Source organism: Thamnophis elegans, chromosome 11 (genome assembly GCF_009769535.1).
Source record: "Thamnophis elegans isolate rThaEle1 chromosome 11, rThaEle1.pri, whole genome shotgun sequence".
NCBI classification, from domain to species: domain Eukaryota; kingdom Metazoa; phylum Chordata; class Lepidosauria; order Squamata; family Colubridae; genus Thamnophis; species Thamnophis elegans.
The window spans coordinates 20,366,442-20,381,910 of record NC_045551.1 but is presented as its reverse complement, the minus strand read 5'-3'; the positions used below and the strand labels follow the sequence as shown (position 1 = coordinate 20,381,910).

The following is a 15,469-nucleotide window of genomic DNA, read 5'->3' as shown; positions in this document are numbered from 1 at the left end:
GTCTGACATAGTACAAAGCATTGGAACTGCACAAGTCTGAAACTAGCAATTTCTTGCTATAAAATTAGGCAGTAGTAGGTTACTATTACTATTATGGTTCTTTGCACAGTCAGTCAAATGTCAGTCAAATTGGATTTGGCATTTCATCTACTTCATGAACCCTTTCCAAAGACTGGGATGGGGAAATGCTGTTGCTTGATTATGTTAAAGGTGTCATTGCAGAATGTAAACTATTCCAAGTAAAACTGCCTCTTGCAATTCACTGGTGGTGTCAGATGCTACTAGTGGATAAATAAACTTGATAACCAACCTTATATTCATGGGGTTTAGTCTGTTTCTTATCAACCTGTTTCTTATGAGTGCGGTGCGCAGCATCTAGAGTCTGGAGTGCCAAAGGCCAGACGTCCCGAAGGCGATCACTCCGACAGCGAAGATACCTGCGGCTGCTTGCGAGGAATCTCAGGAATGGGCACAAAATCCTGGCCGTACACCACACGAAAAGGGGTAAAGCCAGTGCTGCTGTGCACGGAATTGTTGTAAGCTACCTCAGCATGAGGCAACAATTCCACCCAATCATCTTGTTGGTAGTTGATGAAACAATGTAAATATTGCTCCAGCACAGAATTAGTCCTCTCGCAGGCCGCAATAGTCTGAGGGTGGTGGGAGAAGCTTAACCCCTGGGCGGAGCCAATCCGCTTCAGGAATTCCTTCCAGAATAGGGAGGTGAACTGAACACCCCTGTCCGAAATGATGCGGTCGGGTACCCCATGTAAGCGATATATATGTGAGATGAACATCTTAGCGAGAGATTTAGCGGAAGGTATCTTGGAGCAAGGGATGAAATGAACTTGCTTGGAGAATAAGTCAGTAACAACCCAGATTACAGTGTTTCTTTGACTTTCTGGAAGTTCAACAATGAAATCCATAGAGATCTCCTTCCACGGGGCTACTGGACCGGCCACCGCCTGGAGCAACCCCTGGGGCTTACCCGGAGGGCGTTTAGCCGCGGCACAAATGGGACAACTAGCTACATAAGCCTCAATGTCTTTTTTCAGAGACAGCCACCAAAATTGACTCTTAACGAGGTGCAGGGTCTTAACGAACCCAAAGTGTCCAGCCATCTGGGAGTCATGAGCCCGTTGAAGTACAATGGTCCTAATGGACACAGGGATGTATAACTTTGCTCCAATCCAAGCCAATCCATCTTTTATAGTGCATTCATCCATGTGTTGTTGGAACCAGTCATCCTCAGTGAGGGCCTTTTTTAGGTCAGATAGAAAGTCCTCAGTGACTTCCAATTTGGAAGTTGTTTGACTTCTAGTAACAACAGGAGCAGCTAGGCTCTTTGTGGGAATGACAGGCTGGACAACACTGAGCTTTGAACAGTTGTACTGAGGGAGTCTGGACAAAGCATCAGCCATAAAATTTTTCCCTCCCGGAATATATTTCAAGGTGAAATTGAATCTATTGAAATGCTGAGCCCAGCGCATCTGCTTAGAAGAAAGTTTTCTGGGGGTTCTCAATGCCTCCCAAGTTTTTATGGTCAGTCCACACCTCGAAAGGGTGCTTGGCGCCCTCCAGAAAATGGTGCCAGGTTGATAAAGCCAACGAACAGCAAAAGCCTCTTTCTCCCAAATATCCCAACGTCTTTCTGTGTCGGTCAGTTTGCAAGAGGTGTAAGCGCAGGGTTGTAATTTACCTTGGCTATTTGCTTGAAGTAGTACAGCTCCCACTGCCACATCACTAGCGTCAGCTTGGACCACAAAAGGCGCGTGCATGTCAGGGTGCTTGAGGACCAGTTACTTCGCAAAGAGGCGTTTCAACTTCTCGAAAGCAGCTTGACAGTCCATAGTCCAGTCCAAAGGTTTGCTAGGTTTAGGCTTAGCCCCTCCTTTTGATTTAAGGAGGCTAGTTATTGGGAGAGCTATCTTAGCGAAGGAGGGAATAAATTGACGATAGAAGTTAGCAAATCCCAAAAATCTCTGTAATTGCCTACGTGTACGTGGGGCCTCCCACTCGGTGACAGCCCTGACCTTAGCAGGGTCCATCTCTATCCCCTTGTGGGAGATCCGATAGCCCAGGTAATCAACTTTCTCCTGATGAAATTCGCACTTGGACAACTTAGCGTACAGTTCTGCCGCTCAGAGTTTCTTCAGAACCGTGCGAACAAGCTTCACATGTTCTTCACATGTTTCCGTGTAAATAAGGATATCGTCTAAATAGACCATTACGCCTTTGTAAAGATGGTCATGTAAAACCTCATTAATCAATTGCATGAAGACTGCTGGCGCCCCCTGGAGGCCAAATGACATTACTCGAAATTGGAAGCAACCAAGGGGGCAGTTGAAAGCAGTTTTCCATTCGTCCCCCTCTTTAATTCTGACCCTATAGTACGCTTCCCTTAGGTCCAATTTAGTGAAAATCCGGCCCTTCCCAAGTTGGGCCAGCATGTCCTTCATCAGTGGTAAGGGGTAGAGGTTCTGAGCAGAGATGCAGTTTAAGTTTTTGAAATTCACACATAATCTGAAGGAGCCATCTTTCTTCTCTCTGAACAATACTGGGGCCACTACCTTGGGCCTTGCTGGTTCAATGAATCCCCTTCCCAAGTTTTTATCAATGAATTTCCTCATTTCCTCCATCTTCCTAGGGGTCATTGAATATATTTGGGGCTTTGGAAGCTTTACTCCAGGTAAAATATCAATGGTGCAATCTGTGGGTCTGTGGGGGGTTAACTTATCAGAAGATTTTTCACTAAAAACATCCTTGAGGTCCCAATATTCCCTTGGTATTTTTTCCTCTCCCTTAATTTTCTCGTGCCCCCTGGCTGCCAGTGTGAGGGTAGTAGTATCAGATGCTGGAGTTTCAACTTTCCCCTCAGGGGGTGTGGCTGTCCGAATTCACAACCACCCCTCTCTCCAGTTAATGCGTGGGTTCCATCTACGGAGCCAGGGGAGTCCTAAAATAAGGGGCCGGTCCATCCCAGGCACCACAATAAAAGTTATTATTTCCTGGTGGGTACCCATCCACATCTCGATGGGTTCAGTGGAAAAATGAGCAGGACCCCCCACACACACAATAGAGCCATCTATTTGGCAAAAAGCAATAGGGATTTTCAAAGTTTTTAGCTTCAAGCCCAGCTTCTCAACCATTTCAGGGCTTATCATGCAACGGGAACACCGAGAATCTAATAGAGCCATAAGTTTTTCTTTTGCGCCAGAAGAGGGCACTCTAAGCTCGACTGGAATAAGCATAGGGCCAGAGCGCAAACTTACCCAGCGATGAGAATCCTCATCATCACTGTCGTCAGACGTGCTGGGAGTTCTGCTTCCCCCCTCCTCTGGCTCGAAGCGTCGAGAAACATCTCCAGCAAAAGCGGCCTCCTTTCTCTTGTTTGTGGGCTTCTCAAGTTTCCTCTCCCTCTGGGGGGTGGGGGGGTGGAGTGGAGTGGGTCAGCTTCACTCGGCAATTTACAGCATGATGCCCCTCCTTCCCACAGCGGAAACAAGCGGAGGGCTTGGGCTTGCCTGCAAAAACTCCCCTACCCCCCCTTTTCACTCTTTGGGAGGGGGGTTGGGGGGGGCGGAGGGGATTTCTCAACTTCTCCCTCATCCATGCAACGAAGCCTGGTTAAGTCCAACTCAATATCTGCAGCACTCTCATGCTCCAAACGGCGGGGAATGCGCCTGTTTATGCATTGTTGGTAAACATCTTTATTCAAGCCATCAGCGAATCGATCCAGCAAGGCCTCTTCCGACCATCCACTCATATAGGCCGACAACTCCCGGAATTCCTGCACATATTCAGGCACAGTTTTCTTTCCCTGTTTGAGGCTCGTAAATTTTAATCTAGCGCGACGCTCAATCAAGGGGTCATCAAACCTTCTCCTCATTGCTGCCATAAAGTCATCAAAATTCCTCAAGAGAGGGGAGTTACTATTATGTAATCCGACCATCCAGTTGGCTGCTTTCTTCTCCAAAGCCATTAACACTATTCTCACTTTAGATTCTTCAGTAACCAAATCAGGTCCATATATTTCCATATAATTCCAGACCTGAATAATAAACAACCCGAGACCGCTGGGTTCTCCATCATACTTTACGCTTAAGGGTGGGACCTTAGCCATCCGGCGTCGCCTCCCCCCCCCCCGCTCTTTGAATGTCTCTAGCCACAGGGGGGGAGGCTGGTTCTGGGTTTTCTTGCACACATCCCTCTTCGGCCCCTCCAGTCTCCCTTAAGCCAGTGTTTTTCAACCTTTTTTGTGCAAAGGCACACTTTTTTCATGAAAAAAATCACGAGGCACACCACCATTAGAAAATGTTAAAAAATTTAACTCTGTGCCTATATTGACTATATATAAAGTAATTCTCTTGAATAGGAATCAAATAAAAAGAAATTATTAGGTTGTAGTTCCCCAACATTAGGTTGTAATTCCCCCACATTAGGTCCAGTATAGTCCCCCACATTAGGTCCAGTATAGTTCCCCCACATTAGGCCCAGTATAGTCCCCCCACATTAGGTCCAGTATAGTCCCCCCACATTAGGTCCAGTATAGTTCCCCCACAGACATACAGCCTTCAGCCATACAGTGTATTACTGAAGGCTGTATGCCTGTGTACTGCCCCACTTCGGTGCTCGGAACACCGAAGGAGACGCGCCGCTGGTAACACTTACCAAGTTGACAGCGCGCGTTCTCGCTGCTCCGGTCCTCCGCGATTGTTGCTATGGGCGCACGCATGGGACGTCAGTGACGTCCCTGCGTGCGCTACCTCCCGGCGGTCCCCACGTTTTTAAAGTAAACGTGGGGCCGCAGGGACTTAATAGAGGCATCCCTGTGTCCCGAAAGCAACTTTCGGGACACAGAGATATCCCGAGGCAAAAACACCCAGCGGGTGTTTTTCCCACGGCACACCTTACACTATGTCACGGCACACTAGTGTGCCGTGGCACAGTGGTTGAAAAACACTGCCTTAAGCTATGCAGCGGGTACCTTTTTTCCAGTTCATCTGCTGGTTCCCTTTCCACAGCTCTCATGAATTCGACGTTCACTCCATGCCTCTTCGAGGAGCCTCATGGCTTGGGACATTTTGTAATCTTGCTCTCCAAAGCCACTCCAGTCAGCAGCTGGGGGTTTTCTTGGCCTCCTTCTCGTGACTCCAGTTTGTAATTCCTCAGGTTCCTCTTTCTGTCCCACAACCCAAGTCCATCTGGGTCGAACAGCAGGCTCTTCCACTCTCAGGTCAGCTAGCATTTCTGTTAACGATGGTGCTGCTGTTGCACCCATGTCTTCTTCCCAGGTCGCTTTCATGTAAAGACATTTTTCTTTTTCTTCTATGAGGGCACCCCCCTCGGAAGTTGTTCGCTCCGAGTTGGGTGCGAGGTGAGATTCAGCTTATTGTCAGATGCTACTTCATTTAATAATCAGGAAAGAAACCACTCAACTCCATTTGCTTGAGATTAAGTGTACTTTTACTAATTACAAACGAAAAGTAGCATAGCAAAGCTGAATCTGGTTAATTAGGCGCAAAAGCAAAGAATATCATGTATAGTTCAATCCCCTCCCCTTGGCACCCCAGTCCATAGTCCAATTATAATTCACCCAACTGTCAGGTGGGAGATATCTTCAAAAAACATCACCAGGATGGAATGCTGGACAGTTAATCTTGGCAGGAAACTCCCTTCCTCCGCATGCACAATGAGATGGTCAGGCCAGCGTCTAGAATCTTCCTCCAGCACATAATGATTCCCTTCCAAAATACCATGCTCCCCCCCCCCCCGGTTCAATGGCAGCCGAAGCAGCAGCAAAGCAGAGGCTGACATCTGATGATTTTGTCTATGCTGATGGTGTTCAGGTGGTACGCCAGATATTATAGTGTATGACTGTAACTTTGTTGCTTGTATCCTTACGATTTATATTGTTTCCTAATATGATTTGATTGAATATTTGTACCCTATGACTATCATTAAGTGTTGTACCTTATGATTCTTGGCAAATGTATCTTTTCTTTTATGTACACTGAGAGCATATGCACCGACAAATTCCAATCGCATTTGGCCAATAAAGAATTCTATTCTATTCTATTTTTTTCAGCATCCAGACAGGTTGTACTTTTTTATGTTTAATGTTGGCTGTTTGGGTTATTAATTTTTTTTTTGTACACAGTTTTTTCTTTTTCTTTTTTTGTTGTTACTACTGGATGTGTTTTTTCCTGTTTTGTATTTTATTCTTACTGATAAAACATAATAAATATGTATTTAAAATATTGTCATTGCAAAAAGACAGCAGAGCATGTTTCTAGGTAAATGCTTTTAAAATTATTTTATATTGTATCTGAACTGTGTCTCCAGAAATAATTTGTTCCCAAATTATGAAAAAATAGCAATAGTATCCAGAATTGATTAGTTTATATGTTTTACAGAATTTTGCTTTAATTTGCTTTACTTAGACATTTTCTAAATTTCGCTTTGTAGTTGAAAATGTTTTTCTTAAGTTTCTATTAACTGTTTCAAAAGGTTACATTCATATGATTATATTTTTTAACTGAAAGCAAATTCTTCATTTTAGAAAGGATTTTAAGGAAAACATACATCTATAATTTTTCTTACAATTAACATGACATATATATCTTAATAGCAAATATAGCATTCATCAATCTGAAAAGCAGATTCTGCACCTGCGGGAATAACACTAGGAAAATGATAATGATGACCATATCTGGACTTCAGAAATCTGGATTGTGGTAGATGGCAGCAGAATGATCTGTTTAATTCTTTGTTGCCATTTCATGATCATGCATGATGTTTTCAAATTCAGAATCACTTCTGCCTTTACAAAAGTTATTCACATCTTCCCATTCTAAGTCTGTAATTAAACTAATGTGTAGGCATAAAGCTAGATACAGAATCATGCTCTTTACATGTTTATTTGGGACAAAATAAATCACAGGGAAACAATAACATCAAATAATCAAATAAACTAGCTTTCTGGTGATTCTCTCTTCCACTGCTGATACAGCCCTTACAATTGCTCACAACTGATTATTAACATATAACTAGCCGTTTCATTGACCTTTGATATCTACTTAGATTCTAGTATTAATTCAGTCTTTGATTTCTGGAATATTTTCTTAGGTGATTAATAGAGTTTTCATGCCATTCAGCCTCCAAGGGGTTCTTGCCATTTTCATGCAGCTAATTAATGAGGTGCTGCATGAGCACTTGTATAAGGGAGTGTTGGTTTATCTTGATGAAATATTGATTTATACTGAAACTAAGACTCAACATGTTAAATTGGTGCAGGAGGTCTTAAAGAAACTAAGGGCAACTAAGTTGTTTGCCAAACTCTCCAAATGTGAATTTCACCAAGATAAAGTAGATTACCTAGGGTACTGAATCTCATCAGTGGGTAGAAATGGACCCCACAAAACTCAGAGTAGTCCTTGAGTGGAACCCGCCCCCCCATACTCACAAACAATTACAGAGCTTCCTGGAGTTTGCTAACTTTTTATTGTCAGTTTATCCCCTCTTTTGCCCAAATAGTGTTGCCGATTACAAATCTGTTAAAAACCAAGGGGGTAGATAAACTGAAACCTAGCCAACCACTGAAGTGGACTATGGACTGCCAAGCAGCATTTGAGAAACTGAAAAGACTCTTTTCAGCCAAACCAGTGTTAAAACACCCAGACCCAGAAGAACCATTTGTAATTAAGGGTGATGCCAGTGATGTGGCAGTCGGTGCAGATTTACTCCAAGAGAACAAAGAAGGCAAATTATAACCATGTGCATATACCTCTAGGAAATTAACTGAAACTGAACAGAGATGGGCAATATGGGAAAAAGAAGCTTTTGCAATCAGGTGGGCACTCTTAACTTGGAGACATTTCTTAGAAGGAAGAAAAATACCTTTCCAAGTATGGACTGTCCACAAGAACTTGGAAGCACTCAAAACACCATGGAAAATGTCTCCAAAACAGGTCCAATGGGCACAGTACTTCAAACGCTTTAATTTCATTTTGAAGTATTTATTGGGAGGAAAAAACTTTTTGAGAGATGCCTTGTCCAGACTACCACAATACAACAGTGTTAAAGGTGGAAGTAATTAAGCCCATGCTCCCAGCCTCCCACTTAGTGGCTAAAGTTGTCACACATTCTCAGACAAAGAACGACCCTTCCACCTCAGACAATGCACCAACACAGAATTCAAGAAGGCCTTGGAAACAGATGAGTGGTTTAGTGCCCATAGACATACTTACATAATAAAAGATGGGTTAGGTTGGGTGGGAAGTAAGCTGTATGTCCCAATTAGGGAAAGACTGAAAGCTATGCAAGCTTGTCACGACTCCAAATTCACTTTGGTTTTGTAAAAACATTACATTTACTGAAATGGCAATTCTGGTGGCCTTCATTAAAACAAGACTATGGAGAGAGATTTCATTGTAGAATTGCCCCAGAGTTCTGGAAACACAGTGATCTGGGTTATCACAGACCTTTTCTCAAAGCAGGCTCACTTCGTCCCATGCCAAAAGATCCCTTATGGCCAAAGCCTTGACTAAGCTGTTTTGGTGCACATATGCCACTTGCATGGGGCCCCATGGCATATTATTTTGGACAGATGGGTCCAATTCACATCCAAGTTCTGGAAAGCCTTTTTGGACCTACTCAAAACCGAACAGAGACTTAGTTCTAGTCATCATACACAAACAAATGGGGCCATGGAATGAACGAACTCAGTTCTGGAACAGTACCTGCATTGTTTTATTAACTATCAACAGGACAACTGGAGCGAGCTATTGCCTTTTGCAGAAGTGGCCTATAATAATGCAGTTCACACTAGCACAGTTTTTGCCTCATTCAGAGTGGCCACAGGGCAAGAATTTAATGCTATGCTTGACTTACCCTCACATGAACCAGAAATCCCCTCATTGAAACAGTGGATCAGTTATTTGCAAACCATTTGGCCAGTGGTCCACAAAGCCATGGATGAAACCAAGGCTGTCTATAAAGCACAAGCAGACAAGAAATCAATAGAACCTAGACTTTACAAAGTGAGGGACAAAATTTATCTTTCCACCAAGTTTGTAAAATCTTTGCAGCATTCTAAAAAGCTGGGCCCTAAATACATTGGGCCTTTCCCCATTGTTCATATTATTAACCCTGTTACAGTGGAATTGCAACTCCCTAAGTCATTACAGCAAGTCCACCCCGTTTTTCATCATAGCTTGCTGAAGGCTGAAGTTACCTCTGACTTCTACCGGCTGTTACCCCTATTCCACCCCCTATTATGGTAGAGGGCAAATGACATTTCGAAGCTCAAGAAATTCTAGATTCTAGGAAATTCCAGGGAGCCACTCAGTACCTGGTGACTTGGAAACACCTCCCCTTTTCACACAATGAATGGGTTCACAAAAAACATGTGCATGCCTCTAAATTAATACCTATATTTCATTAATTGTACATTGACAAACCTCACTGATTTTATGTTTTCTTTGTCTCCCCTTCCCTCTTTTTGTTTTCTTTCAGGTGGACTTCCTGTTTTTCTAGGGGGGGGTGGCATATCAGGTCTCATATATTTCTATTGTGACACTGGCATTCTCATGGGAGGGGGGAGGATTAGAGGGATCTCTATATGAAGTTTCTGTTTCCTGCATTACTGTGCTGTGAGTTTCTGTTTCCTGCATTGCTGTACTGTGGGAGGGGTTATGTTTGCACTGCTTTAAATCACTGTTTTTTAAGTGGGAAGGTTTGGTTCCTGCCTAGACCTCTTGCTGTCACAAGCCTTTCAATAAGCTCCTTTTGGAACAACTTCAGTTTCAAGAATCCTGCTTCCTTGCGAAGATTTGGAGAAGCAAGATCTTACATTCCCTTTCACAATTATTTCTAGTTAGCAGGGTTTTGCCTAATCTGTACCTTTGGTTTTTCCTGCCCAGGTGTAAAACTTTGCTTTTCTCCACATTAAATTTCATGTTATTGATAGGGCTCATTGTTCTAGTCCGTCAAGATCTTTTTGGATCCTGAGTTTGTCTTCTGGGGTGTTGGCTATTCCTGCCAGCTTAGTGTCATCTGCAAATTTGATGTTTCCCTTCTATTCCCTCATCTAAGTCATTTACTGTACTAGCTGGATACCTGTGCTTTGCAACAAAACTATGTGATCGGGCAATGCAGGATAAATTTGGTTCACTCCGGTTCAATTTGTTGGCTCAGTGGTGGTTGGAGATTAAAACACATAAGGGAATATTGCTCCCGCCACCTTGAGTACGGAAGCAGCTCCATAGGTGGAAGGCGTAGACATTGTCGTGAGGTACCAATGTTTAGTACTGTAAGGAGCCCCAAACCACTCCTGAGTGAAGGAGTGGAATGTCTGCCAGTTTGAACTGAGGTAACAGAATGTGAGTCTTTTCAGGTGGGGAGGGGGAGTAGAATGTCTAACTCCTTAGCATCAGAGCATCTTAATATGTCATCTGGCAGTTGGAACATAATTCTTTTCAGGTGGGGAGGGGGAGTAGAACTCCTTAGCATTTTACTGTATAAGAAATACTAATGATCTGATGGTCATTTTGAAAAATCCTTTCTTAGCAAGCACCTAGAAGCCAAGAGGAACATACGTGCCAAATTTCAAGTTTGTAGGCTTTACGGTTCTGGAGATTTTGTGATGAGTGAGTGGTATTTGCCTTTGATAGATAGATAGATAGATAGATAGATGATAGATAGATAGATAGATAGATAGATAGATAGATAGATAGATAGATAGATAGATAGATAAAGATATTGAAGAGTATCTTCATCTATATGCCAAATGTGCCAAAGATGGAATATTGTGGTACCCTACCTCTTACTTCCCTCCTTGTAGATACTATTAAGAACTATTCATTGAGTATGATTTGTCAGCCTTTTACACATCCATCTGGTGGTGATGCTGTTTATTCCACATTTTTCTAGTTTACCAGGAAGTAGGTTGTGGTCTACTTTGTTGAATGCCTTACTGAATTATAAGTATACTATGTCCACAGCATTTCGTCACTTTGTCAAAGAATGAAATAAGATGATCTGCTTTAACAAAGCTGTGCTGTCTACTAGTTATAACTTTATTTGTTTCTAGATGTTCACAGATCTGTTTTTGATTATTTTTTCCAGTATCTTCCCAGACATTGAAGTTAGACCTGTAGTTTTCTGGGTCTGGTTTTTTTCCCTCTTTTGAAGATGGAATACATGAAAGAATGTTGTCCTTCTGGTTTATGCATTATATATTTAAGACCTTGGTGTAAACTGAATGAAGGTACTGTTGTACATTCAGTACGAATCTTGTGAAATTACTTTAGCTCATGCCAATTATATGTTTATTTTCTTTGCAGGAATCTCTTTACAGACTTAGAACATAAATGTGCTGAAGCCTATCAACCATTACAGACTGGACATCTGCAAATATTTTGGTCTTCTCTGGCCATGTTGTACAATTGGTGTTCCATGAGAAATTTGTCTTCATGAAGATTCCTATTATTGGTAATGTGATGAATAAATTTGAGATCCTTGGGGTTGTAGGTGAAGGTAAGCATATATTCATGAATAAATTTAATTGGGGTTTGAGAACAGATGTGAGCATAACTAGAAAGTTGTAGATGAGACATTGATTACAGAATACAATTTTTGTTTTTCCATGGCTAGAAACATACAATTTTTCTAAGCACTGATATGGCATGATAGAACTACTGACTCATTTTTTCTGCTGTTTGACCAAATTAATTCCTGATATATAACAAAAATGGAAAATCTAAATGACTGATATTATAGTAGGACAAAATAACATGAATGGAACAGCATTTTTTCTATCATAAAGGCTTTTACTATTTATGTTACAGTTTTCTAATCTTATGAGAGCTTTCTTTCTTCCTTTGAAGCCTGGGAAAAAAAGGGCACACCCTTTTATATGTGAGATATTCAAAATCAAAAAGAGATCTTGATTGCTTGTCCAACTGAGCTTGAAGCTGTATTATAATGCTGAGTCTCAAAACTCTCACAGATTTTCTCGTTTCCATGCCTCTGCAAGCACAGATTTTTAAAAAGTAATGTTGGGTCTTAATACAAATACTGTTTTTGGTAAGTCATGACTGTATATGTGAGGATAGTAAGTGGTAGTTATACAGTACTGTTGAAAATTTTTAATTCTATCATGTTTATCTTACCACTTAGTATATATTGCTGTTTATCCCTGAGTACATTTAGAAATGTTTTAGTGTAAAAATTATTTAACTTTCTAATAATTAAAGCATTCTTGCTCACCAATACTCCTCAAAATGGACTTCTGGAATTTAGTCTTTTGCTTCAGCTGCTTTATGCTACAACCATTCAAAATTGGTATTTTTTTTCAAATTAAGGAAGATAATGCTTATATGTCAAGCTTCTTAAAAACCTACTACCCAATTTTCACTTGAGTCTAAGAATAAAATTTTGCAACATTTAACCCAAATAATAATCTCTACAGTCTCTACACAACAACATGAAATCATAGGTGCCCGTTCTGTATATGGTGTTGGCCTTTATATCATTACATATTTCCCAAGAACCTAAGATGTAGTAATGTTTCAGTATAATATATGTGGGGATCCAAGCGCTGTGGGCTTTTGTAATTGGCAGATGGAAATTTTATTAATGCACAGATTTTCTAAGTGTCACCCAGGATTTTCACAAAGTGTGCCAATAAACACTAGGATCAATTTATGCCATAATTTTTAACTTAAAATTTCAGATCTTGATACTATGATCTCTAATTCTTTGTCTTCTATTCTATTATCCCCTGATATTGCCAGATCAATTATCCACACTGTCGTTTCGCCCACAGTTAAATCTGAGCTAAGACTTTTATCAGTTTTTATTCGGAAATTCCAAAATATTTCAATCTGCTCATTTTTACTAATTTTTCAACTAAACATTCTCACCAACTTTTCATTAGTGCACATGGTACTTTTAATAAATGTTTCAGTGAATCATTTAGAAGACTATATTATGTTGTTGTTTATAATCAGTTTCTGCAATCTTCTTGCAAGGAGCTGAGTATGTGATCTACTGTTTCTTCTGCTTCTTTGTAGAATCTATATTTTAATCATTTGATGATTGTTTAGTTCTGGCTGTGTTTGCATGAGTTCGAATAGCTTGCTCTTGAGCAGCTAAAATCAAACCTTTAATTTCCTTTTTTAATATTCTATTTGTAAACCATTGCCAGATCTTATCTGTATCACTTTCCCCTCTGTCTTTTGAGGAAATTGAACATGTAATGTTTTTCCTTGCCAGTATTCTGTTTGTTTTTATTACATTATTTCAATATTCATTATTGTTATCATTATCATTGTTATTGTTGTTGTTGTTATTATTATTATTATTATTATTATTATTAGTAGTAGTAGTAGTAGTAGCAGCAGCAGCAGTAGTAGTAGTAGTAGTAGTAGTATTTAAGATTTGGTCTTCAATTCAATTCACAGTCTCAGACTGGTAAAAACTTAACAGTTCAGGTACTAACCAAGGACCTAAGATCTGTTAAGTTAACTCCATATATCTAGCCAAATATTTGGGTAATGCTCCAAGGACTCCTATTACTATTGGTATAACCGTTGATTTCTTCCTCCACAATCGCTCAACTTCAATTTGCAGATTGCAGGATTTTGTTATTTTTTCTAGTAGTTTCTCTTCAATTTGTGCATCACCTGGTATTGCAATATCAATGAACCAGACTTTTTTCTTTTCCACAAAAGTGATGTCAGGCATGTCTGTCTTTGTATTTGAAAGTCCCACAAACTCTTGACCTGTTCATTCTCAAGAACTTTGTCAGTTGGTGTTCCAGTAATTTTTGCTGCATTTATTTCTTTTATTCATTAAACATGAAACTCAGTCAAATGAACATTTAAAGATCACAAATACCATTGACTGATGCTAATGGTTGCTACAGGTTGCTGCCAGCGTCCTAGGTATCAATCAATCAATAATGATGATGATGATGATGATGATGATGATGATGTTGTTGTTGTTGTTGTTCTGGAAAAAATAAAAGATAAAGTGGACAGTGAACAAACTTGGTTATGGTTAACAACAGGTACATTAAAGAAAGAAACAGAGTCACTAATCCTGGCTGCGCAAGAACAAGCTATCCGCACAAATGCCATTAAGGCCAAAATCGAAAAATCCTCTGATGATGCCAAATGCAGACTTTGCAAAGAAGCTGATGAAACTGTTGATCACATACTCAGCTGCTGTAAAAAAATCGCGCAGACTGATTATAAATTACAGCACAATTCAGTAGCACAAATGATCCATTAGAATTTGTGCAAAAATTATAATATTAAAACAGCAACAAACTGGTGGGAACATCAGCCTGAAAAAATCACCGAAAATCAGATGGTCAAGATCTTGTGGGATTTTCGCATACAAACAGACAAAATACTGGCGCATAATACACCAGACATCACACTGGTTGAGAAAAATAAGGTCACAATCATAGGCATCGCAATACCAGGTAATAGCAGGGTCGCTGAAAAAACATGAAAAAATCGCAAAATACCAGGACTTAAAAATTGAAATTCAACAACTATGGCACAAACCAGCAGTGGTAATTCCAGTGGCAATTGGCACACTGGGTGCTATTCCAAAAGCACTGTAATTACTTTTAAAATAGTTAAAAATTGACAAAATCACCATCAGTCAAATGCAAAAAGCCGCACTCCTCGGATCTGCACACATATTACGAAAATACATTACGACGTTCTAGGCCCCTGGGTGGGGCCCGACTAGTAGCCAATGCCAAATCCGGCGAAACAATTGGCCGCTGTGATACAACTGTATAATAATAATAACAACAACTATTATTATTATTTGCTTTTTTAAATGTATGTATAATACTTTCTACAATGTACGTATGAATGTTTAAATTTGATTTATTTATTTAATTTATTTTGGATTATAGGAGCTTATGGTGTTGTGCTTAAGTGCAGACATAAGGTAAGTAAAACAATCTATGTTGTGCTTTATTATCTCTGTTTTGGTTTTTCGAGACCATGGTTTGGTTTGATATTCCTGCAAGTTGCCCTGGCTTGTGTACTATTCATTGTGAATGAGAAGCTGTTTCTTCCCTTTCCTTGTTTAAATCTACCTATAGTTTGGTCCTTTATTTAAAATGCTTATCCATGATTTTTACATAGTTTCTTATTGTCATAGGCTACAGTTTAATTCAGAGTGGCAAATTATTGTTTTCTGCAGAAAAAGTTAAATTTGCTCAATTGTAAAGAAAAGGGAAGCCAATGTTCATTATGAAAACTATTATTTTGCTTTAATCTCAATGATCCAACTCTGCTATAGAGAATTACACCAAAAGTGTTGTATTTAAATGTTTTTTTCTATTAAACTAATTATTTTTAAACCCAATCTAAAAAGATGCTTTTGAGAGTTTTGATTAAAAAATCTGAATTTCTACTTTAAAACTTTGCTTAAATTG

At 40.2% G+C, this 15,469-nt stretch overlaps 1 protein-coding gene across 5 annotated transcripts in view; it reads left to right on the top strand.

The window, feature by feature from the left end:
• CDKL5 (cyclin dependent kinase like 5) overlaps positions 1 to 15,469 on the top strand; it is an 80,423-nt gene that overhangs the window by 22,219 nt on the left and 42,735 nt on the right. For all 5 annotated transcript variants that reach the window (XM_032226520.1, XM_032226518.1, XM_032226519.1 and 2 more), the window contains exons 2-3: positions 11,346 to 11,538; positions 14,942 to 14,976. In XM_032226520.1, the coding sequence (XP_032082411.1) occupies positions 11,475 to 11,538; positions 14,942 to 14,976 (99 nt within the window). In that variant the 5' untranslated portion in view covers positions 11,346 to 11,474. The remainder of the gene's footprint in view (positions 1 to 11,345; positions 11,539 to 14,941; positions 14,977 to 15,469) is intronic.